This window comes from Artemia franciscana, chromosome 4 (assembly GCF_032884065.1).
Source record: "Artemia franciscana chromosome 4, ASM3288406v1, whole genome shotgun sequence".
NCBI classification, from domain to species: domain Eukaryota; kingdom Metazoa; phylum Arthropoda; class Branchiopoda; order Anostraca; family Artemiidae; genus Artemia; species Artemia franciscana.
In genome coordinates, this window is record NC_088866.1 from 32,075,493 (window position 1) to 32,099,885 (window position 24,393).

The 24,393-nt window shown below is 37.3% G+C and overlaps 1 protein-coding gene across 1 annotated transcript in view; it reads right to left on the reverse strand.

Moving 5' to 3' along the window:
- Positions 1 to 224: 224 nt before the first annotated feature.
- LOC136026300 (large ribosomal subunit protein bL19m-like) overlaps positions 225 to 24,393 on the reverse strand; it is a 40,575-nt gene continuing 16,406 nt past the window's right edge. The window contains exons 3-6 of the mRNA XM_065702716.1: positions 20,808 to 20,942; positions 15,260 to 15,447; positions 3,852 to 4,006; positions 225 to 412 (exon numbers count right to left, since the gene is read on the reverse strand). Of these exons, the coding sequence (XP_065558788.1) occupies positions 283 to 412; positions 3,852 to 4,006; positions 15,260 to 15,447; positions 20,808 to 20,942 (608 nt within the window). The 3' untranslated portion in view covers positions 225 to 282. The remainder of the gene's footprint in view (positions 413 to 3,851; positions 4,007 to 15,259; positions 15,448 to 20,807; positions 20,943 to 24,393) is intronic.

The window sequence follows — 24,393 nt, forward strand, 5'->3', positions numbered from 1 at the left end:
TGTTTTACTAGTGTAATCTTTTTTTTAGTCCTTTAATTCCTTTATGCTCTGTCATTTTTATATTTTGGAGACGGGTTTCAAATTAATTATCTAATAAATTGAGTTTATTTGGTTAGCAAACAAATTAATCAAATAAATTATCTCACTGGTGACCTAGTACATTTACTCACTAGAAGTTTTTCAGTAGATATGAACGATCCCACATATTTACCATAAACAAGGCGTAAACAAGTAATGATTTTTTTTTCTTGTCATTAACATCCGCAAAAATATAATAAAAAACTACACTTTGATGGGTTTTCTTGAAAATTTACTTTGTCTTCTGGCATTCTGCCAAGTAACTTCTTGCTCCTTCAGTTGTGATTCAACTTCACTGAATATTTCGACTTGTTCATCTTCAGGAATAGTCGATCTGAGAAAAAAGAAAAGAAAATTACAATAGCCACTTGAGGTTCAGCCATCAATCCGATCAGGAGGGGAGGGGTATTTGTGTCTTCCTGAAGACTTACAGGACCTGCAGATTGCGCATAACTTGACCTTGTACTCTATAATTATGTCACTAGAACTACTTTAGCCAATAGTATGAGAAACTAAAGAGAGATGAATCAAGTTCGTCTAAGGAGAAAAACAGAAAAGGAACCAAAATCGTCTAGAATTTCCCAGGACAATCAGTTTTAAGTAAACGAAACCATATAAAAGTATTAGTTATATTTATATATATATATATATATATATATATATATATATATATATATATATATATATATATATATATATATAACTTTTTGCTTGACATTTCACCAGAGGTTAAAAGAACCATTTTTACCAAAAGACAGAGCATGTTTAATTGAAAAGTTTCAAGGGTTTAACTCAAATAAATCATGCTGCAAAGTCCATGTACACCAGTTTGCAATCAGACAGACCATACCAGGCCTTGGCATTTAATGGATTTTGAAAGAAATTACCACAGGAGTACCTTCCAAGGTGTAGCCAGGGTTTTCAGCCCCAGGAGACAATAGTGGTTTTTACACCACCACCCCTCTTCCATCATCACTAGCACAACATAAGTAGATCATAGTACTGACGAAGAAGCTCAGTTTTGCGCCCCTCAGAGGCTGCACCCAGGAAAAGCCATCAAAAGCGACCCCCCCCCAACCAAATGCTACGCCACCGAGTAACTTCAGCTCTCAGAATTATCAAATCAGACAGAAATCCTATACCTTATTTGCTTCCCTTGATGAGTTAACAAAACTAGATAAAAATATTAGAAATAAAATGCAAATACATAGAAACCAAATCAAAATAAAAAAAAGAAATGCCAACACAAAGTGTTTAACAATTTACAACACCTGAACAGAAATGAGCGTGTATAAGAAGTCAACTTAAAACACGCATAAAATATTATGAACAAAATAAATAAAACAAACAAAAATGGCCACAAATAAAACAGGAACTGGGAATATCGCACCCCTCAAATTTCCTGGACGCGTCAGTGTCGTTGACAATTGACTGAAAAGACGATAAATTACAACAGCAATCCGATTTCAAATTTTGAAACATTTTCATTTCAAACGTTAAAAGAACAGAAAATTTATAAAACTGTTGAAAGAAACACTCAATTAAATATTTGTGGCATACATATCTACGTAAATGTGTGGCAATCTATGCAATATTATCGTTGTAAAACGGAAAATTTTAAAATCAATTTTTCCTTCCTTTTTTCAATAAAAAAAAAAAAAAAAAAAAAAAAAAAAAAAAAAAAAAAAAAAAAAAAAAAAAAAAAAAAAAAAAAAAAAAAAAAAAAAAAACAGAGAAAATCAACATCAAAATGAAAATTATGTAAACAAAACATGTCGTGTTTACAGCCATTTATTAAGTTATATCTAAAGAGCCTATAGTACTCATGTTTTAACGGGGTTAGATAGGGCAAAATTTACTCATACTGTGGAAATTTCTGTTCATTCCTTCTTGTATGAATTAATTTCTGTTCGTTTCGAGGTCTAACTAATCATTCTAATTTTTGAAAAAATTAAATTTAGCAAAAATAGATTGATCACTCTTCAGCCTAATTCTGTTCCTATCAGTTTGGTCATTGATGACAAAGCTGTGAAGGGTGAACTTAACGTCAAGGAGGCATTCACTTCATTTCTCGCTAAATTTAGTCAGATTTTGCTTGGAAATATCTCATTTATATATTCGCTAATATTGCTTCTACTGTGTCCTCATTGCGGTCTAACTATGACTTTAGACTTTATCTCGGGCCATCTTGCTTCAAGTCATGTGTCTGAAGTCGGTATCATACAGAAAAACTATTAGGATTATTACTGGCTTTAAATGACTAATCAGATCAATATCAGGTCATTTATTGTAAAAAAAAAAAACAACACACTTTTATAGGCATGCCTCAACATGGTATTGTTTAGTCAATCAATTAGTTAAAAAAGAAACTAAAACAATTAAAACATGGTCATGACCAGAAAAACTTGTCATCAAGCACGAACGTTAGGAGCATATTTGTTACAAGGCACAAGTTACTTGTTAAAAGCACGAGAAAACTCGGCACAAGCTTCGAGGATAACGCTTTGACCTGGAGCAAGCCGGTGTCAGTTTTAAAACTTTAACAGGGATAAGTTGAATACAAAGAGAACAAACCGTGCTACCACGTCCAGAGTAACTGACGGAAGGAAGAACTTAACTACAGATGATAGCATTGCCACGTACAGGGAAACCAACCATCCGATGATCGTACTTTACCAAGAGAAATCCCTATTCTAGCCCAGAAAACCCCGAGCAAAATTGGTACCTTAAACATAGACGTACAAACGTCCAGGCAAGGCCTTGGACACTGGAGCTAATGCCCAAAGGACTCGAGAGGTACAGAGGGGACCTTATTGGCCTCTCAAAAACACAACAAGCTGGCACAGAAGAACAACAATACGGCGACATCACACTCTCATACTGTGAAAGACCTGATGGGAAACAATCACAAGGCGTTCGCTTTCTGCTGACAAGCTCATAGGCAAAAAGTAAATTTAAGAGTGCCTTATGGTGATTCAATTGCAAATGAAAGTACAGAATATCACAGTCATACAAGTGTTCACAATCGATTCCTCAATGATGGATGAACAAGTTGACACTTTCTACCAAAAGTTCAGTCTGTAACTGATAAAACATCAATGAAAGATCTCTTCATACTAATGGGTGACCTCAATGCAAATCTAAGAGAAGCAACACAGCCTGACCGTGATGTTTCAGGTAGATTCAGTTTTGGGAGACAAAACGCATCCAGCGAGCGTCTATTTTAGTTCTGCAGGGATAATGATTTCTTTGTTACGAACTCCATGTTCAAACATAGCCCCCCGCCTTTACCAAGTAACGTAAAAGAGGTCATTCGCAGTCTTAAGAACAATAAAGCTCCAGGTCCACATGGTATACCCTGTGGTAGCACAGTTTATTGGTGCTCTGCTAGGCAATACAAGGCCCAGGGATCGATTCCCGCAGCGGCAAGGTTTGGCGACAGACTTGCTACTTGTCCCTGTAAAAAGAACCAGCAACTGAAACGTCGAGTCGACACTCTAAACACCGGAAATGGCTCTGGAGCATGTTATTCTTTATCCTTTTTTTAATCCCCGATGGTACAAACTCTGATTGTACAAATTCAAGAGCCAATGAAAAGCTTTAACACTAGACCTAAAACTGGTACAAGAAGTGGACATATCACTTTCTATCCGAGTGTTTCACACACTGGAAGATTATTTAACATTAAACTAACTCATTAAGGCTTTTTGTGCTATTTTTCAAATTTGGTAAAAAAACAACAAAAAACAAAAAACAACAACAAAATTACATACCTATATTGTTTCATAAGATCAAATTTTTCCCAAGGTTTTTCATGTATAGCAGCCTGCTTAAGCATTTTCTCAGTGATATGTGAGTTAACATCTTTTACTCCCATAAGGTTTGCTCGCTCCCATCTTGCATACCAAGGTCTAGGCTTCAATTCAACCTAGGTGAAATAACTACGTAAGTAACTACATATTGTATACTTTTCCCCATTCATATAAATACCCCGTCAATACATCTCATCTGGACTGTTACTTGCAAATTATTAGACTCACATTTTGAAAGGGGATTTGCTTAAAGGAAGAAGAGGAAAGTTGGTATTTTCAAAGCTTTAGAAGATAGCAGGAAATATTCAAGGAGGGGGTGGATAGAGGCCTATTTCCACATGCATTTTTTTTGAAAATTGAAGAAAAAAATCAGCAGAGCTTCAAAGAGGGTAAAAGGTATTCCTAACGTCTTTTGTCAGGAGGTATGGGTGGAGCCATGGCTAAGATATCAATTGATCATTGAAGTTCCTACCAGCAAAATTATATAATAAATATATTACAATATGGTAGTTAAAACTGCAAACAGACTTGGCTCAAACCTAAGAATAAACTTACAGATGGATACAATGTGCATTTACAATGAGTATTACGTAGCATTCACTGCTTGCAGTGATAAGTACGCTTTCCCTAATTTAGGCCTTTTGATACATTTTCAATTTTATCTTAAAAAAAAATATAGAGTAGTGTTTAGTTTTAATTTAAAGCTGAACTTTCGGAAGGGTAACTACCTTCCGGGAAGTTATTGTGTTGGTAGACTCCAGGATGAGAATTTGAGAGAAACTTTCTAGGAACAGTTGAACAGTAAACTGGGGAGTTAAAATTTGATAATGTCGAAGACGGAAAAATTTTAAGAAAACCATTTGTAAAACTGCTGATGGCGTCTTAGGGAAGAAAATTAGGAGCGCAGCTAGGAATATTAGAGAAAAGGTATGAAAACACATTATCAGTCTTGTTTCAGAGTTCAGTGCGTTAACAGCTAAAATTGGATATTTTATGAACACTGCTAAATCAGTGAGTTTCTTGTCAAGTGAATTAATTTAACATTTCACAATATTTGGTTTGGGATCATAGAGTCTTTTAATCCTGACCTAAGCTTCATAATTAATTCAGTGACCTTGTTATTTCGCAACAATTGCCTAGGAATTATAGAGACTTTTAATCCTGACCTATGCTTCATAATTAATTCAGTAACCTTGTTATTTCGCAACAATTGGCTTGCAATTTGTAATGTCATATATCAGTGACCTATATTTATAAATTGAACGGTTTAAATTGTGTGGTGGTTGAAAACAGGTGCCTTGAAAAGATGCCAAGTATTAGCGAACAATCGGAGGATCTGAATGACTTTGAACTTATATATTCGCCTGTGTTAAATTTTGTCCAAAGTAATTGGCAGAATTCGATTTCTGAGAAGGAAATTATTGAATATGGAGTGGATTTTGCTTCAACCAAAATAGTTGAAGCTAAGGCTGATTTATGGTCGAAACTTGCGCCTGATGAAATTCTCCCTCGCCGCAGTGGTGCAAAGTCTGCAACCAGTAATATTAAAGACATGCTCGATCTTTTGAAGAAGTGTGATGAAGCTAGCATCTCTATGCCAACTTATGTTATTAAACTTCCAACTGAAGTTCCAGTGTTGCCGGCTGCGGCCTATTCACAATTGGCCTCTAAAGTTCATCAACTTGTTCAAATTGTGTCAGCAAAGTTGGACAATTATAGCCTCAGTTACCCTCAGTTACCAAAACCTATAGGTTCTAATCGCCAGTCAACCACTATTGTCGTCTCTCAAGTGCCGTCTCATCTATCGGATCCAATTAAAAGGAAAGAAGCTATTGATAAAATCAGTGGTCATGCACTTGTATCCAGTATTCGCCCGGTTCACGATAAGTGGTATGTAAATATTGCTAAATCTGCTGCCGAAGACTTCCGTGCATCTGTTCCCGTCATTCTCGCCGGTACATCAACCAAAGAAATTTCTAAGAAATATTCGGCCATTATAAAAGGTGTTCCAGAGGATTATGCGATTCAGTCTTTCACAAATTGTAGCGGTATTGTTGCTGCCAAAAGGCTTGGCTCTTCGAAAACAGTTAAGCTTGATTTTGTGGATTCTTTTGCTAAAGCAGCTTATTTCAAAGACGGTGTACGAATTGGTTATGAATTCTTTAGACTGAGTGAGTTTAAGGAAATTCCAAAGTGTTGTTTTAAGTGCCGATCGCCCCATCACTTCCAGTCTTCTTGTCCCAGTCCTGCGCCCAAATGTGCTCGTTGTGCCGGCCCTCATATTAGTTCAAAAGAAAATCCATGCAATGCCTCACCAAAATGTGCCAATTGTAATGGCGAACACGCGTCCTTTAGCATGTCATGCTCCGTTCTCCGTGGCTTTGCTAGTCAACAAACCTCTAAATGACTTTACAAATTTCAATCATATCGCACAATATCAATGGCACAAAGAATAAAGATGCTTATATTGACGATCTGTACGAGAACTTCGACGTTATCTGCCTGCAAGAAACTTTGTTAACTGCCTCTAGCAGAAATTTCCTTCATCGAAGCTCTGTTCATTCGGTTTTTACTTCTGATGCTGTTACCACGCGTGGTCGCCCTTCTGGAGGCCTGGCCTGTATTTTTAAAAAAAGTATTGATCTTTCGAACCCATCCCTTTTTTATTCGGATAAGCACATTCTTGCTGTTAGAGTAAATAGTACTGTGTTTGCTAATGTTTATCTTCCATATAAAAATAATACAGTGGAGTCAATAAATAAATTTGCTATTACATGCAAGTCTTTAAAGTCCGTGATGAATCGTGTCAAGGAAAATTAACTTGATTTTATAGTTCTTGGTGACTTTAACACGGATTTGGATGAACAGTTATCGATCCCGAGAAATATTGAAGTGCATGCCCCCTTACGTGATTCTGAAGAAAGATTTATCATACTCCTATATCCATCAATCTGGTAGTGTTTCTAATATTGATCATATAATCAGTTCGTCACAGCTAAAATGCTCGATTATTCATGTTGATATTGAGTCTGATGACATTGACCATCTATCACTTTCATTTACTACTAAACTGAAACGTAACCTTTGCAATGTTGCCCCTATTGGGAATTATAAATGGTTTAAATGTAGTAATTGGAAAAGGGCCGATATTGCTTTATATATATTGTCTTTATCTATACTGCTTAATTGTATTCGTGTGCCTTATCATCTACTCCAATTGCAAGTAAAGGGTAGTAAGCGTGATCTTGATAGATATTATGATGATATAATTAGATGTATGAAAGAAGCTGAAAAAATTGCGGTTCCCCAGGAACGTATTCGTATAAAAACGCGGAAATCTATATGGGCTGCCGATCCTGAATTAAAGAATTTTAAAAATAAGGCAAAACTTTGGGTTGATTGTGGTAGACCTATAACGGGGTCTATTGCGGATATAAAGCAGAAAACAAAGAATGATTATAAAAAGTACCTTAAATCTATTCGTTATAAGGGTATGGAATTTCCAGCCTCTAAAAAGGATTGGTCTAAATTGATCAATTCTGAGAAGCTGGATAAAAGTGATCTTTATAATAGTGATTCGATTTCTAGTTCAACTTGGTATGTTTACTATTCGGGAATTTTTTCCGAATTTAATTTTTTTGTGCAGTCACTTTATTCTCGGTTACTTTCTAAAATTCTACCGCCTTTGCTTCATCAGGGCCATATTATTCCAGTATCAATAACTGCTGATGAAAATGCAATTAAGCAACTGAAATCTTCATCCATTGATAGTGATGGTATTAGTGTAAATAATATAAATACAAAGTGTGTTGTTCTTTTATTTCATTTGCAGTTGTTGTTCCAAATGTGTTTAACATCTTCTCTGGTTCCGGATAGCTTTCTTTGTGGAAATGTCACCTCAATTCTAAAGTGGGGAAAACTCCCTTCTCATTGTTCATCTTATCGCCCTATAACCACTACGTGTAACTTGAGTAAAATCCTTGAATATATTTTAATTCCTCATTTAAATGAAAATATAAATTTCGGATCGAATCAATTCGGGTTTCAAGCTGGTATTGGTTGTCAACATGCACACCGTGTTCTTTCTTCCGCCCTTAAGAATAGCATGGCTGAGGGGACGCCACTTTATATGTGTACTTTGGACCTTTCTAAAGCTTTTGACAATGTAGTTCACAGTCAAGCTTTTTTTCCCTTTTTTAATAATGGTGTAAATCTTTCAGTCATTTTTCTTCTTCGTTTTTGGTATGAGAATTCTTTCCTCCGAATTAATAAATCTGGATCTCAGTTTGTCCGTTTATGTCGAGGTGTCAAGCAGGGAGGGGTTTTATCACCTAGTATATTCAAAATGTGCATTTCTGGTATTTTAGATGAAATTAGATCAAATTATTTTATTGGACTCTCAGATGTTTCTTATCTTGCTTATGCAGATGACCTTTTACTTTTGTGAAAAAATAATCAAGGTCTCTCGTTTATGGTCTCAAAAGTTTCACGTCTATTTTCTAATATTGGTCTTTCTCTTAATGTTGAGAAATGTGAATTTCTAGTTTTTAATGGTCCGACTTCCTCTAATGCTCCCTTAGCTTGTCGCGGCTTTTCAATACCCTTTGTTTCCACCTTTCGGTTGTTGGGTATTACTGTTACGAATTCAATTTCTTGCCTACGGCAGTGCACTGTTCGTGATGTTCAAAAGAAAATTCAAACGGGCTATTCTAAGATAGTTGCTAATCGAGGAAAGTATAATAGACGTGCACTCGGTAGACTATATGCTACATTTTGTGATCATTCTGTCCTTTATCTTTCTGGTCTTTATCCCCTTCTAAACAAAAAAGATGTTAATCAGATTCGGATTTTTTATTTCAGATATTGTAAATTTTTACTTTATCTCCCCCCTTGGTATAGCAATAGGAAGATAATTCGTAAGTTTGATGGCCCTGATATAAGTGCAAAGTTGGCCCTCATGTATGGAAGGTTGTCGGAAAAAGCTTTTTATCGTTTGTCGCCTCATCATCCTTTGGTCCGTCTGTTCGGTTAATCTCATTGTAGCGTAATGTTTTTTCTATTTGTAGTGTATTTTACTTGTAGTGTATTTCATTTTTTTTTTGTTACTCCACAAGTGCCATAACTTGTTATGATGTGGGTTAAAAATAAATTATTATTATTATTATTATTATTATATGATTGTATTACAGATTGTATGAAAACACAATTTTCATACAAAATTGTATGAAAAGCATTAAAATACGAACTAAGATGGTGTGTAGTAGAGGCCATGAATAAAATTGCCGAGGATCCAGAAGATGCAACTAGACGGCATAATAGTAAAATATTGAAGTGGCATGTTAATAAACTGAGAGGGAGTGGTCAATCCGGATTTGTCCTAGTTAAAGATAGGAACGGAGCCACAGTTAGTGATAAGGAGAGAGTTAAAGAGAGATGGACAGAACATTTTGAGAATGTGCTAAACCGAGATAGAGTTACATGAAAAGATATAGAGGAAAATGAAGAAGTTTTTGATATATTGGATGTGAAGGACGATTTGTTTTCTGAAGAAGAACTAGCGACAGTACAAAAAGGATTAAAAAAATAAGAAGGTTCCAGGTGCTGATAGTGTGGTAAATGGATGTCTTAAATATGGCAAATCTGAGGTTAAAAATATGTTACTCAGGAACATCAATATGACTTTTGAAAAAGGGAAAGTACCTAGCGATTTTAGGAAAAACCTTACTTAAACTACTGAATAAGATGATAAGAGTGAGTACGGTAATGATCAAGGCATTAGCCTGGCCTCAGTAGGTAGCAAATTAATTAGTAATATGATACTTTTAAAATGAGAGATGCTGTACACAAAGTTATAAGAGAAAAACAATGCGGTTTTATAAAAGTTAGAGGGCGTATCGACCAAATTCTTACTCTTAGGCTAACAATTGAGAAGTGCTTTAGTTATCAATCACCTTTGATCCTCAGTTTTATAGATTATGAAGAAGCGTTCGATTCTGTTGAAAGAAGAGCTTTAGCGAAGATCTTATCCTTGTATGGTGTACCAGACCTATACATTAAAGTGATTAGTGCTGTGTATTCTATTACCCTTTATATGGATCATTTTGATGGACTTTTTCTTAAGGAGCACAGGAAAGGCAATGGGAGACGACGGTATAAATGGGGAGGAAAAACTCTCCTACACTTAAATTATGCTGATGATTTAAGCATCCTAGATGAAAGTGTGGGCAAAATCAGTGCACATTTAGAGGTTTTGCGATTTCAGGGTGCTATAATAGGTTTAAAAATTAATGTTAAAAAGACATAAGTGAAGATGAAAAGGTGACGTTGGGTAACGAAAAGACTGATCAGGTGGACAGCTTCACTTACCTTGGTAGTATTATTAGTACATACAGTAGGAGCAGTGAAGATATTAGAAGTAGAATAACCAAGGCTCAAGGTGTTTCTTCACATAAAAAAAAGTTTGGAAGAATAGGAATACATATGTAAGAAACAGTTATGACAGTAGTCAAATATGGCTCTGAAGCATGGGCGCTCCGAAAAGTGGATGAAGATTTGCTAGATGTTTTCCAGAGAAATTGCCTACGGACTGTTCTATGTACCTGGCTGACTAACCATATTTCAACAGTAGGTTGTACGGAAAGTGTGGTTCAATTTCAAATTCTAGGGCTAATGAGAGAAAAATTGAGATGGCTAGGGCACGTTCTGCGGATGAATGATGACAGATTGCCGAAGATTATCCTTTTCGGCCAACCGTCTAGGGCTAAACAGAAAGCTGGTAGTCCGCGGTTCGGTAGGAGGATGTCATAAAGAAAGATTAAAAGGAAATGGGAATTTCCTGGAAGGGTGTAAAGAGGGAGGCTTGAACACATTGGGATGGAGCAGGAGCGTGGGTAGCTAGGTTGGCCTCAGGCAGCTTGGTGCTGCGGTGAGTTGTTAGTAGTAATAGTAGCCAGGGGCTAGCATCTTCGAAACCACAATATTTAAACGGAGGGAATAGACTCCAAATCCCTTTGTATTGCTGAGTTTAAATCCATCAACATGTATCAGCTTGTGATCCGCATGTATTTCGTCTAGCAACCATGAAAACTGACTTGGTGGGATTGATATTGTTTCTACTTTTTTATTTGAAGAGAAGTCTAAAATCACAGGAGGCTATTTACTAAGCCATGGGTGATACAGGGGTATCTTTGGGGTTTAATAGCAACGAGGGTTTTACAGGGTGGTATTTTCCAGGTTTAAGAATTGTGTTGGGAGATTCACTTGGTGATTCACACATGGGGAATATTGGCGTTACCTCATGCTCTACATCAAGATATTGTGAAAGCCTGTGTGACATTAAGGATTTAGTGTGGCACAACTATAATCTTTTCGATATAGCGCAGAGGCAGTTTTAGGAGAGGGACAGAGGGTAAAATTGCCCCGGGCGCAGAAATTATTGTTTCATTATTGAAAACAAGAGCTAAGAGCTCATATGGCACTTGTGACGAGGCGAGAAGAGCTAAGAGCCAGGAAATCATATGGTATGAGCTCTAACAAAATTCTAAGAATCAATAGATTGATTTAAAAAGGAAACTAAGAGGCTTAATGCCGGTCAGGATTTAAAATAAGAGCTCTGAGTCACGATGTCCTTCTAAATATCAAAATTCATTAAGATCCGACTACCCACTCGTAAGTTATAAATACCTAATTTTTTCTAATTTTTCCTCTCCCTTTAGCCCTCCAGATGGTCGAATCTGGGAAAACGACTTTATCAAGTCAAATTGTGCAGCTCCCTGACACGCCTACCAATTTTCATCGTCCTAGCACGTCCAGAAGCACCAAACTCGCCAAATCACTGAACCCCTCCCTCCAGCTCCCCCAAAGAGAGCGAATCCAGTACGATTCTGTCAATCACGTATCAAGGACATTTTTTTATTCCATCCACCAAGCTTCATGCTGATTCCTACACTCCAAGTGTTTTTCCAAGATTTCCCTCTCCAACTCCCCCCAATGTCAAAAGATCTGGTCGGGATTTGAAATAAGAGCCCTGAGACATGAATTCCTTCTAAAAATCAAATTTCATTAAGATCCGATCATCTATTCGTAAGATAAAAATACCCCTATTTTCAAGTTTTCCAAAAATTCCGGTTTCCCCCTCCAACTCCCTCCGATGTCACAGGATCTGGTCGGAATTTAAAATTAGAACTTTAAAGCACAAGATCCTTCTAAATATCAAGTTACAAATACCTCAATTTTCAAAATTACCCCCCCCCCCAAATTCCACCAAAGAGAGCAGATCCGGTCCGGTCATGTCAGTCAAGTATCTTAGACAAGTTTCTATTCTTCCCATCCAGTTTCAACCTGATCTCACCGCTTTAAGTATTTTCTAAGATGTTCGGTACTCCCAACTGCCCCCCCCCCCCAATTACGCTTGATCCTGTTGAGATTTAAAATAAGAAATCTGAGTTACGAGGTCCTTCTAAATATGAAGTTTCATGAAGATCCGATCACTCCTTCGTAAGTTAAAAAATACGTCATTTTTTCTTAATTTTCAGAATTAACCCCCCCCCCAATAGAGCGGATCCGTTCCAATTATGTAAATCACGTATGTAAGACTTCTGCTTATTTTTCACACCAAGTTTCATCCCGATCCCTCCAATCTAAGCGTTTTCCATGATTTTAGGTTCCCCCACCCCAAACTTCCCCCAATGTCACCAGATCCGGTCAGGATTTAAAATAAGAGCTTTGAGAAACGATATCCTTCTAAATATCAATTTCATTGAGATTTGACCACCCGTTCGTAAGTTAAAAATACCTCATTTTTTCTAATTTTACAGAATTAACCCCTCCCCAACTACCCCAAAGAGAGCGGATCCGTCCCGCTTATGTCCAACTCCAACTCCCCCCAATGTCAAAAGATCTGGTCGGGATTTGAAATAATAGCTCTGAGACATGGATTCCTTCTAAATATCAAATTTCATTAAGATCCGATCAACTATTCGTAAGATAAAAATGCCCCAATGTTCACGTTTTCCAAGAATTCCGATTTCCCCCTCTAGCTCCCCCCAATGTCACAGGATCTGGTCGGAATTTAAAATTAGAGCTTTAAAGCACAATATCCTTCTAAAAATCAAATTTCATTAAGATCTGGTCACCCTTTCGTAAGTTACAAATACCTCATTTTTTCATATTACCCCCTCCCAACTCCACCAAAGAGAGCAGATCCGGTCCGGTTATGTCAGTAACGTATCTTAGACAGGTTTTTATTCTTCTCATCCAGTTTCATCCTGATCTCTCCGCTTTAAGTATTCTCTAAGATTTCAAGTCCCCCCAACTGCCCCCCCCCCCAATGACGCTGGATCCGGTTGAGATTTCAAACAGCGAGATCTGAGTTACGAAGTCCTTCTAAATATGAAGTTTCATGAAGATCCGATCACACCTTCGTAAGTTAAAAATACGTCATTTTTTTAAATTTTTCAGAATGAATCCCCCCCCCCCCAATACAGCGGATCTATTCCAATTATATAATTCACGTATCTAAGACTTCTGCTTATTTTTCCTACCAAGTTTCATCCCAATCCCTCGAATCTAAGCGTTTTCCATGATTTTAGGTTCCCCCACCCCAAACTGCCCCCAATGGCACAAGATCCGGTATGGATTTAAAATACCAGCTTTGAGACACTATATCCTTCTAAATATCAAATTTCACTGAGATCCGATCATCCGCTCGTAAGTTAAAAATACATCATTTTTTTCTAATTTTTCAGAATTACCCCCCCCCCCCCTCCAACTACCCCAAAGAGAGCGGATCCGTTCCGGTTATGTCAATCCTGAAACTAGGACTTGTGCTTTTTCCCCGCCAAGTTCCATGCCGATCCCTCCACTCTAAGTGTTTTCCAAGATTTTTGGTTTCCCCTCCCAACCCCCCCCCCCCCCCCCTCCCCAATGTCACCGGATCCGGTCGGAATTTAGAATAACAGCTCTGAGACATGATATCCTTCCAAAAATCAAATTTCATTAAGATCTGAGCAACCGTTCGTAAGTTAAAAATACTTCATTTTTTCTATTTTTTCCGAATTAAAGGGCCCCCCACTCCCCCCCCCAGATGGTAAAACCGGGAAAACGACTATTTCTAATTTGATATTGTCCTGTCCCTGATATGTCTGCCAAATTTCATCGTCCTAGCTTACCTGGAAGTGCCTAAAGTAGCAAAACCGGGACCGACAGACCGACAGAATTTGCGATTGCTATATGTCACTTGGTTAATACCAAGTGCCATAAAAATTCCATAGTAATGGTTTTGTCCTTACAACGTTTGTGTGGCATAACAATTCAAAACAGTTCAAAACCATTTAATATGGTTAATTTTTTGCGTTTTATCATTTTGGGAAATTGCTTCCCGCTTTGTGCTTTTTCCTTTTTAAACGCCATATCTCTATCATTTTATTCTATAGTTCCTGAACAAAAGTTGGTTATCCCCATTTCTTTTTCTTTCTATCCCTTTTACCTTTTAATCTGGTCTTTCCATTTTCTAAGCACCCCATCTCTAGATTTTTTGTATAATTGGTGCAAGAAGACTATGATATCGATATTCCAGTGAAACCCCATTTTCCCACTTGCTAGGTATTTTGGCGCGGCAACTATGTATTCTACAAGTGTATGGACAGATCTCTGATCAATGTATGGACATCTCTAGATTTTTTTGTATAACTGGTGCAAGAAGACTATAATATCGATATTCCAGTTAAGCCCCATTTTCTCACTTGCTAGGTATTTTGGCGCGGCAACTATGTATTCTACAAGTGTATGGACAGATCTCTGATCAGTGTATGGACATCTCTAGATTTTTTGTTTAACTGGCGCAAGGAGACTACATTATCGATATTCCAGCAAAACCCCATTTTCTCTCTTGCTAGGCATTTTGGCGCGGCAACTATGTATTCTACAAATGTATATACCGATCAAGGGGAGGGGGAAGTCAGGAAAAAAAAAACTTCTAAAAATCCCCAAATGTGTACACCTATATAAATGAATTATCCTCTTTCAGACCAAATTTCCTAAAAGATTCCTGCTGGAAAATGTGAAACAGAAAGAGCCTAAATACATCAAAAAACTTGTGGATTAGAACCAACGAGTACCAAGAGACCCATTTATCAATGGAATTGTTGCCAGCAGCCATTGTCACTGACAAGGTAGATAAATCGACTTAATCTCTGACCAAAACCATCTGTAATAAATAGCCGTTTTCTAGAAGATATATTTAAGTAAGAGAGGAAGAACAAAGAGAGAGAACCAGAGAGATAGAGAGAGTGAGAGAGAGAGGAAGAAAGAGATTAAGAAATAATATAAAAGAAAATATACAGATGCATTACAATAACACGAGTACTAACCTGTAGCGGGTTGATAGGAATAGTTGCCCCCTCTATCCTTGGTTCTGGTTCCATATCAAAAGAAAAGGTAGAATATTGTGGAAGTGCATCCCTTAAATAATACAACGTACTGTCGAGCCTTTTCTCAAGCCTTAGGACTTCGATACGTTTTAGTAGCGGATTATATAGTTCGTATTTGATTTCAACACCTATAAGAACAATAACAAGAGCTAAGAACTCATATGACACTTGTGACGAGGCGAGAAGAGCTAAGGGCCAAGAGATCATATGGTACTAGCTCTAACAAAATTCTATGAATCAATAGATTGATTTAAAAAGGAAAATAAGATGCTTAATGCCGGTCAGGATTTAAAATAAGAGCTCTGAGTCACGATGTCCTTCTAAATATCAAAATTCATCAAGATCCGATTACCCGCTCGTAAGTTATAAATACCTAATTTTTTCTAATTTTTCCTCTCCCTTTAGCCCCCCAGATGGTCGAATCTGGGAAAACGACTTTATCAAGTCAAATTGTGCAGCTCCTTGACACGCCTACCAATTTTAATCGTCCTAGCACGTCCAGAAGCACCAAACTCGCCAAATCACTGAGCCCCTCCCTCCAACTCCCCCAAAGAGAGCGAATCCGGTACGATTCTGTCAATCACTTATCAAGGACATTTGTTTATTCTATCCACCAAGCTTCATCCCGATTCCTCCACTCCAAGTGTTTTTCCAAGATTTCCCCCTCCAACTCCCCCAATGTTAAAGACCTGGTTGGGATTTGAAATAGGAGATCTGAGGCATGAGTTCCTTCTAAAAATCAATTTTTCATTAATATCCGATCATCTATTCGTAAGATAAAAATACCCCAATTTTCACGTTTTCCAAGAATTCCGGTTTCCCCCTCCAACTCCCCCCAATGTCACAGGATCTGGTAGGAATTTAAAATTATAACTTTAAAGCACAAGATCCTTCTAAATATCAAATTTCATTAAGATCTGGTCACCCTTTCGTAAGTTACAAATACCTCAATTTTCAAAACTACCCCCTCCCCCAACTCGACCAAAGAGAGCAGATTCGGTCCGGTTATGTCAGTCACGTATCTTAGACAGGTTTCTATTCTTCCTATCCAGTTTTATCCTGATCTCACCGCTTTAAATATTTTCTAAGATTTCCGGTCCCCCCAACTGCCCCCCCCCCAATTAGGCTTGATCCGGTTGAAATTTAAAATAAGAGATATGAGTTACGAGGTCCTTCTAAATATGAAGTTTCATGAAGATCCAATTACTCCTTCGTAAGTTAAAAACACGTCATTTTTTCTTATTTTTCAGAATTAGCCCCCCCCCCCCCCAATAGAGCGGATCCGTTCTAATTATGTAAATCACGTATGTAAGACTTCTGCTCTTATTTTTCCCACCAAGTTTCATCCCGATATCTCCAATCTAAGCGTTTTCCATGATTTTAGGTTCCCCACCCCAAACTTCCCCCAATGTCACCAGATCCGATCAGGATTTAAAATAAGAGCTTTGAAACACGATATCCTTCTAAATATCAAATTTCATTGAGATCCGATCACCCGTTCGTAAGTTAAAAATACCTCATTTTTTCTAATTTTTCAGAATTAACCCCTCCCCCAACTACCCCAAAGAGAGCGGATCCGTTCCGGTTATGTCAATCATGTATCTAGGACTTGTGCTTATTTTTCCCACCAAGTTTCATCCCGATCCCTCCACTCTAAGTGTTTTCCAAGTTTTAGGTTTCCCCCTCCCAACTCCCCCCCCCAATGTCACCAGATCCGGTCGGGTTTAAAATAAGAGCTCTGAGACACGATATCCTTCTAAATATCAAATTTCATTCAGATCCGATCATCCGTTCATAAGTTAAAAATACCTCATTTTTTCAAATTTTTCAGAATTACCCCCCCCCCCCCCCAACTACCCCAAAGAGAGCGGATCCATTCCGGTTATGTCAATCATGTATCTAGAACTTGTGCTTAATATTCCCACCAAGATCCCTCCACTCTAAGTTTTTTCCAAGTTTTAGGTTTCCCCCCTCCCCCCCCCCAATGTCACTAACATCTGGTCGGGATTTAAAATAAGAGCTCTAAGACACTATATCCTTCTAAATATCAAATTTCACTGAGATCCGATCACCCGTTCGTAAGTTAAAAATACCTCATTTTTTTTTTATTTTTCAGAATCACCCCCCCCCTCAACCACCCCAAAGAGAGCGGATCCGTTCCGGTTATGTCAATCATGTATCTAGGACTTGTGCTTATTTTCCCACCAAGTTTCATCCCGATCCCTCCACTCTAAGTGTTTTCCAAGATTTTAGGTTTCCCCCTCCCATATACCCCCCCCCCCAATGTCACCAGATCCGGTCGGGATTTAAAATAACAGCTCTGAGACACGATATCCTTCCAAACATCAAATTTCATTAAGATGTGATCAACAGTTCGTAAGTTAAAAATACTTCAATTTTTCTATTTTTTCCGAATTAACCGGCCCCCCACTCCCTCCCCCCTAGATGGTCAAATTGGGAAAACGACTATTTCTAATTTAAGCTGGTCCCGTCCCTGATACGCCTGCCAAATTTCATCATCTAGCTTGCCTGGAAGTGCCTAAGTAGCAAAACCGGGACCGACAGACCGAAAAAATTGGCGATTGCTATATGTCACTTGGTTAATACCAAGTGTCATAAAACTGTTAAATGGTTTAAATACAAAAAAAAAAAAGATTGATGGATTCGCATCTTAAAATTCTTAGTTGTGTATTCAGAACTGTCAAGATTCCATTTTCATGCTTCCCAACCAGTATGTAGACTTGATTCTTCTACTGGGAGAGGGGGGGAGGAGGAATAAAAGACATACGAACAGAACAACTTTATTAGTAATAAAAAAAAGAAGATAAGTCTCATATTACGGGGTTGCTTACTAGAGAAAAACAAAGACAAACTTTACGGCAAATATACAGTAGGATGAAATACATCGCAAGACTCCGAAGGTTACTCACATGGATCTCTTCCCATATGCGTACATACCTTCTTCAAAAATTTGTTTAGTTAGAGTCTAACCCACACTGTTGGAAAGTTAAACCCTCTCCCTTTCTCTATCTGGAACATGTGCCGACAGAAAATTTGCAATTTATGACAGAGCAGCGAACTCCTATCAGTGAAAATCTAGGAAAGCTATAGGTAAATCTCTCAATAGGTCTGAGATATTACCCTTTTTTATTGGTTTCTGTTACCCTTTCATCTAGCCTACAATACAGGATGGTCAGGATCCTACTTAGCAGATGATCCCTAATTTTTATACAACTGCCAAACGTTAGTTTGAAAAAATTAGCAGATAGCTTAGATGAAATAACCTCTTGAAGAAGACATTTCAAAATTGCAGTTCCTTAATTAATGTGGATAGAGCAAGCTGTGTTCCTACTTAGACTTTCAGTAAAACACGACTAATATTAAATTTAAATCTCTGTAGAGAACATTCTATCATGGAAAACGTAATAGTAAAGGCTGGCATGCATTATAATCAATAAAATAACGAAAGCTAATGAGTCATTCACATACAAACAATTTTTAATACACTTGAGGTACGAATGAAAAATAGTTCAGGAAGACAACAATGCAATTGATCCGGGTTGCAGCGGTAGCTAGCAACCTAGTAAGAGCCCCATGCTAGTAATCACGTCCCATGCTAAGAAATACAATAACCCATAACTCCTAAAAATGATGTCAGATCGAAACACAAAGTACACTATTAGAACCGCCTTGTCCGAAACTCCTATATGGGAAACTTACAGCCTCTTGGTCTGAACAACAAAGAAAATATGTTGGCTTAAAAAACAAGAAAAGTGGCTTGAACTACGATATTCGGCATCGACGGTATCTTTTTTCCCCTCTGCTGGCTGGGCACTGGAAAACCATAAGAGAGCTGTTTAATGGCTCATTTTAAAGGAAATTGCTATATCTAGCGCCTTTTGGAATCAAAAACCAAATAGTTTTTAAAATAGTGTTACTTTTTAGAAAAAACTGCATCTTCAATTACAAGCTTGATGAATGATGTAGGTTGTAAGCATATATGACGTAATACGTGAATGCAATATTTATACGCGTTTATCTTTCAACAAAATAATATAAGCAATAGATAATGGATTGATCTGGTTCATTATAAATGGAGACTGTAAAGTTTCATCGGATATAGCTGAAATCTAGCAAAGAACAAACCACGGCAAATAGTAACTATAAGTTAAGATAATACTAGCATCTTTTGAAAAGTTGCTTATCTTGGGTATGGTGCCCTACTGAGGATTGTGTCCTACTATTCCAACTTCTATTTGTATATAATTAAGAACGAACTCTCGCCTATACTAACTTATATAGACAATTTAGCTATAGTATAGGCATGTACGGCTATATAAAAGATCGGTATAGTTATTTTGAAAAGAACATACATGAAGCGACTAACTTTAGCCTATAGTAACTGAAATAAAAAAAAATAGTTTTCAGTTAATTTACATAAAGGATCGATGTCAGTCAAGAGGATCTATTGTAGTAGTTTTTAATAGAAGTTTTTCTTAGACTTTATGTTGATAATTATAATAAAGAGGGAACTCTTGCTTATACTAACTTGTATATGCAACCTAACTATAGTGTAGGCTTGTACAGTTATATTTAAAATCAATATACTAAATTTTTGTATATAGGATAGGTAGAGTTATAACTTTTCCTTAAGACATCATCACAGGTAAAAATCTCCGATACCGAGAATCAAACCCGGGAAAACTGGGTGAGAGCCATCTATCCTAACTACTAGACTATATAAGATTTATTAAAACATCTGATTGATGATGTTTATGTTAAAAAAAACTCTTTATAGCCAATAGTAACTAAAAGCCAGTACTAACTTCGAAGTTGTCGGAGCACTGGTTATAGTAAAGAGCGAATTCAAGCCAAAAGGAGCTGAACCCTATGCTTCATTTATATTATCTTCATTATTTTATCTAGGAGGTAACTAAAACAAGTTTCTTTTTAAAATTTACAGTAAAGAACGAAATCAAGCCTATAGTAATTATTAATCATAAATAGGGACTATGCAAATTTCATCGGTATCATGGCTCTAAAGATGGCTGAAACCTAGTTAAGAACAAACCATGGCACAGATTGGACTTAGCTACTGATTCTTTGAGGTACGTCTCTTACTATTCTCAAATTTCTTAGATTATACATACAATGCCAATTCATAAGTCCTACACAATACAAAATTAGATTTGGTGTTTCCTGTAGATATTATTTATATTGTACAGCCTCCATACAGGCACCATTAAATTTTACACGAAGGATATTTGAATATTTTCCCAAGAGAAATTGGATGCCTCAAAAAATAATTTTAGGACCAAATGTCTTCCTAAATATATGCACCCCTGCTGTGTATAGCCTACATGCAACAACAAACATTAACATTTCCAAACTAGTGTTAAGAATGCATTCCCTCTCCATTCTGGAAATAAAAATAGATGATCACCACCATAATTGAAGAAACCAATGCGATGTAAAGGATCAAGCTTACCATGACCGTCGACTATATTCCTTAAAATACAGCTGGCTCTTAGTCCACAACCAATTCTGTCAATACAAATTCCAACAAATCGGTTGTTCTTTGATGGTGAATTAGGATCTGCCACAGTAATTGCCAGTATACTACCTAAATAAAAAGATCATAAATATGTATATATATATATATATATATATATATATACTAGCTGTTGGGGTGGCGCTTCGCGCCACCCCAACACCTAGTTGGTGGGGGCGCTTCGCGCCCCCCCCAAGCCCCCCCGCGCGCGTAAGTCGTTACGCGCCATATTAGTTACGCGCCATTGTAGTTGTGTCCCTGTGTCCCACCTGTGAATATAGATAGATTTATATATGTGTTTCAAACTACGTAAAAATTGCGAATATACAACATTCTTGGCTTTCCCATTGTCTGTCCATATACAAAGCCGTATGTACTAATAATGACGTCATATGCAAACGTTCTTTTTACAAACAAACAAACATGCATACACACAACTCGTTTTTATATAGATAGATAGATAGATAGATACAATACAAATTAACTACGTAAAACTTGTGAATATACAACAGTCTGTTCCGAAATACAACTAACTTCGTAAAACTTGAGAATATACAACATTCTTCGCTGTCCAATTCTCGCTGCATATAAATAGATTGTCAGGTTTACCGACCCTCGAACATGCAACGTACAATTGTCCATGGGAAAAACAATCAGTATTAAGATCAATACCACATTTTTCTAATGATTGACCTTGAGCTTTGTTAATGGTGATTGCAAATGCTAATCGAATTGGGAATTGCAATCTTTTAAATTGAAAAGGCAGATCTGTTGGAATCATGGGAATGCGAGGAATAAGAACAGCCTCACCCTCAAAAGGCCCTGTCAGGATTGTGGCCTCTATTAGGTTTTCCATTGTTTTTTTTACGGCAAGTCGAGTGCCATTGCAAAGCTTTGGTGGGTTTATGTTACGTAACAATATTATTGGTACGCCTATTTTTAGTTGTAGCACGTGTGGTGGAAACCCTGAAAGATCTATGGAATTTAAAAATTCAGATGGATAATTAACCGCTTCATTTGGTTCCAAAACTGTGTCGACTGACTTGTAAAGGACTGCCTGGTCTTGAATCTTGGTCAAAACAATATTGTTGATTTCGTGGACGTCTATATTCTTGGGTGCGAGAATCGCTCTTTCACTTAGCCATTTATTATTTTTATAATTTTTTAGAATATTCGGAAATATATTTTCAATCAATTCATTTTTGGACGTCACTAAATTACAGAAATCAGCAGGTAGTTGTATACGTCCTGAAATTGAGTCTACTGGGAGCTTTCCGTTTCCCATTGCTAGCAATTGATCTGAAAATGTTTGACCAGAGTCATCGTTTTGCAATCGGACACGCATATTTGTAGTTAATTTTAATGTTTTTACGTGTGCCCATAAATTAGAATTTTTCAGGCAAGCATTCATTTCGTCTGCAGGAGTTGATCTAGGTATTATAGGTAATGTTTGCCTGAAATCTCCTGCAAGCAATATTAATGTGCTGCCAAAGGGTTTCGAATTCCCTCTTAAATCTTTCAAGCATTGATCCAGAGCCTCGAGCGATTTTTTGTGTGCCATTGTGCACTCATCCCAAATAATAAGTTTGCATTGCTGCAATACTTTACCCATCCCAGATGATTTGGAAATATTGCACGTGGGAGTTTCTGTAGAATGCAAGTTCAGAGGCAATTTCAAAGCGGAATGAGCAGTTCTTCCACCAGGCAGCAATGTTGCGGCTATTCCGGACGACGCAATTGCCAACGCTATATCATTTTTAGATCGAATTGATGCCAGAATCAGTTTTATCACAAACGTTTTACCAGTACCTCCTGGCGCATCCAAAAAGAAAATTTCTCCAACGTTGTTATCGACACAATGCATTATCGTATCATAAATGTCTTTTTGTTCCGACGTTAACTTGGAAATGTTATTTTGTACATACGACAATAGATCACTCGTACTGTAACTTTGTTCACGATCCAATTCTACACATGTCGAAACAGCAGCGATACGGTTAGGTGAAGGCATTCCCAAACCCTGAAGAGGTTTGTTTGCCATACTTATGCAAATATCTTCTATAACAACTAAAGTGTAGTTATAAATTTCTGGTGTAAAATCAAAAGTCATGTCTGACGTCTCTAACTGTTTTCGATGAAGTATATCTTCGGACATTTTTGACTTATATTTTTCCCATAACTCTGTAGGAGCTGATGGAGAGCAAGTTGTTAAAATGATGCCAAACAATGCACGAATTTGACTTGGGGTTGACGTTTCGCACGCGTCATTGATGCAGTTATCCCAGTGTTGGTCATTCTCCAATAAATTCAGAGCTTGGCATGCACTACGGTAAGTGTCATGTATAGTACCATTTACAGTCCTCAAATACTCAAAGGATGTCGGACCGGGTACATTCACCAAAAGCAGGCGTAGAAAGAAGCATTCATGTTGATTGGGGTGAACGGTGTAGAGTCTTCCTATCGTGGTATCTTTGAAGATGGTAGGTTGGCCGTCGACTGACTTACCCTGTTTTCGACGTTCAAATACTTTATTTTTAGTATTCCACGTGTAATACGAAGGCACTTCAGTATACAGCAGTTTTTTCGCAAAAGAATCATTTTTGCAAAGCGAAAAAAAAGCTGTTAATGTTGTATCCGGTGGATTCAGGACTCTTTGTTGCACGTTGGTTTCCGTGAAATAAACACGTTGACCATTCTGTAAATGTACCGCTAAGTGAACAACAGCTGGACTACGTTCATGTATCGGAAATGAAAGAATTCGCCAAACAGCTTCATTACTGCTTATGTATCTTCCAGCCTGATATTCTACGATTTCATCGAAATCTTTGATTTCGGACTGCAAGCCAAAAACTGCCATGTCACTGCCTTTGTTGACGTATTTACATATATATTTTATTGCCTTTACGGAGTTACAGTATTCAACGTTTATATGTGCATTAAATGTTTTGGATAATAAAGGGGAATATGGAACAACCCACTGGTTATCTACTTCGATGGTGGTACCGTTACGCTTCTTTATTATTGCTGTTTTACCGCCATCTTCAGTAGATCTTCTTCTATATTGTGGGTAACCATCATTGCCAGTAATTGTTGTGGGTACTAAAAGTCGAGGATATTGCTTTGTGCACCTTCCTTTGGCCATGCATGGTGAATTTTCGTTCAGTGCACCGCAAGGTCCATGTATCATATTTTTTACAATAATATCATGTAACCCCTTATCGACATTTTTATCAGGTATTTCAGCGGAAATCACATCATCAATTTCGTTTGAAGTAATTTTTTTATGTAGCCAGATTAGTATATGTGCGTGTGGCAAACCTCGTTTTTGCCATTCCACTGAGTACATCCAGCATCGCACTGACCCAAACACTTCATGTTTTACAAGGTAGTTTATCAGTGATTTCAACTTTTGCCGGAAGACACGTGCCGTAATGTCATGCCTATGAACCGCCGATTGTCCTTGAAGTAAAAGCTGCAGTATCTCGTCCCAAGATTGATTACATGTAAATGTAATAAATAAATC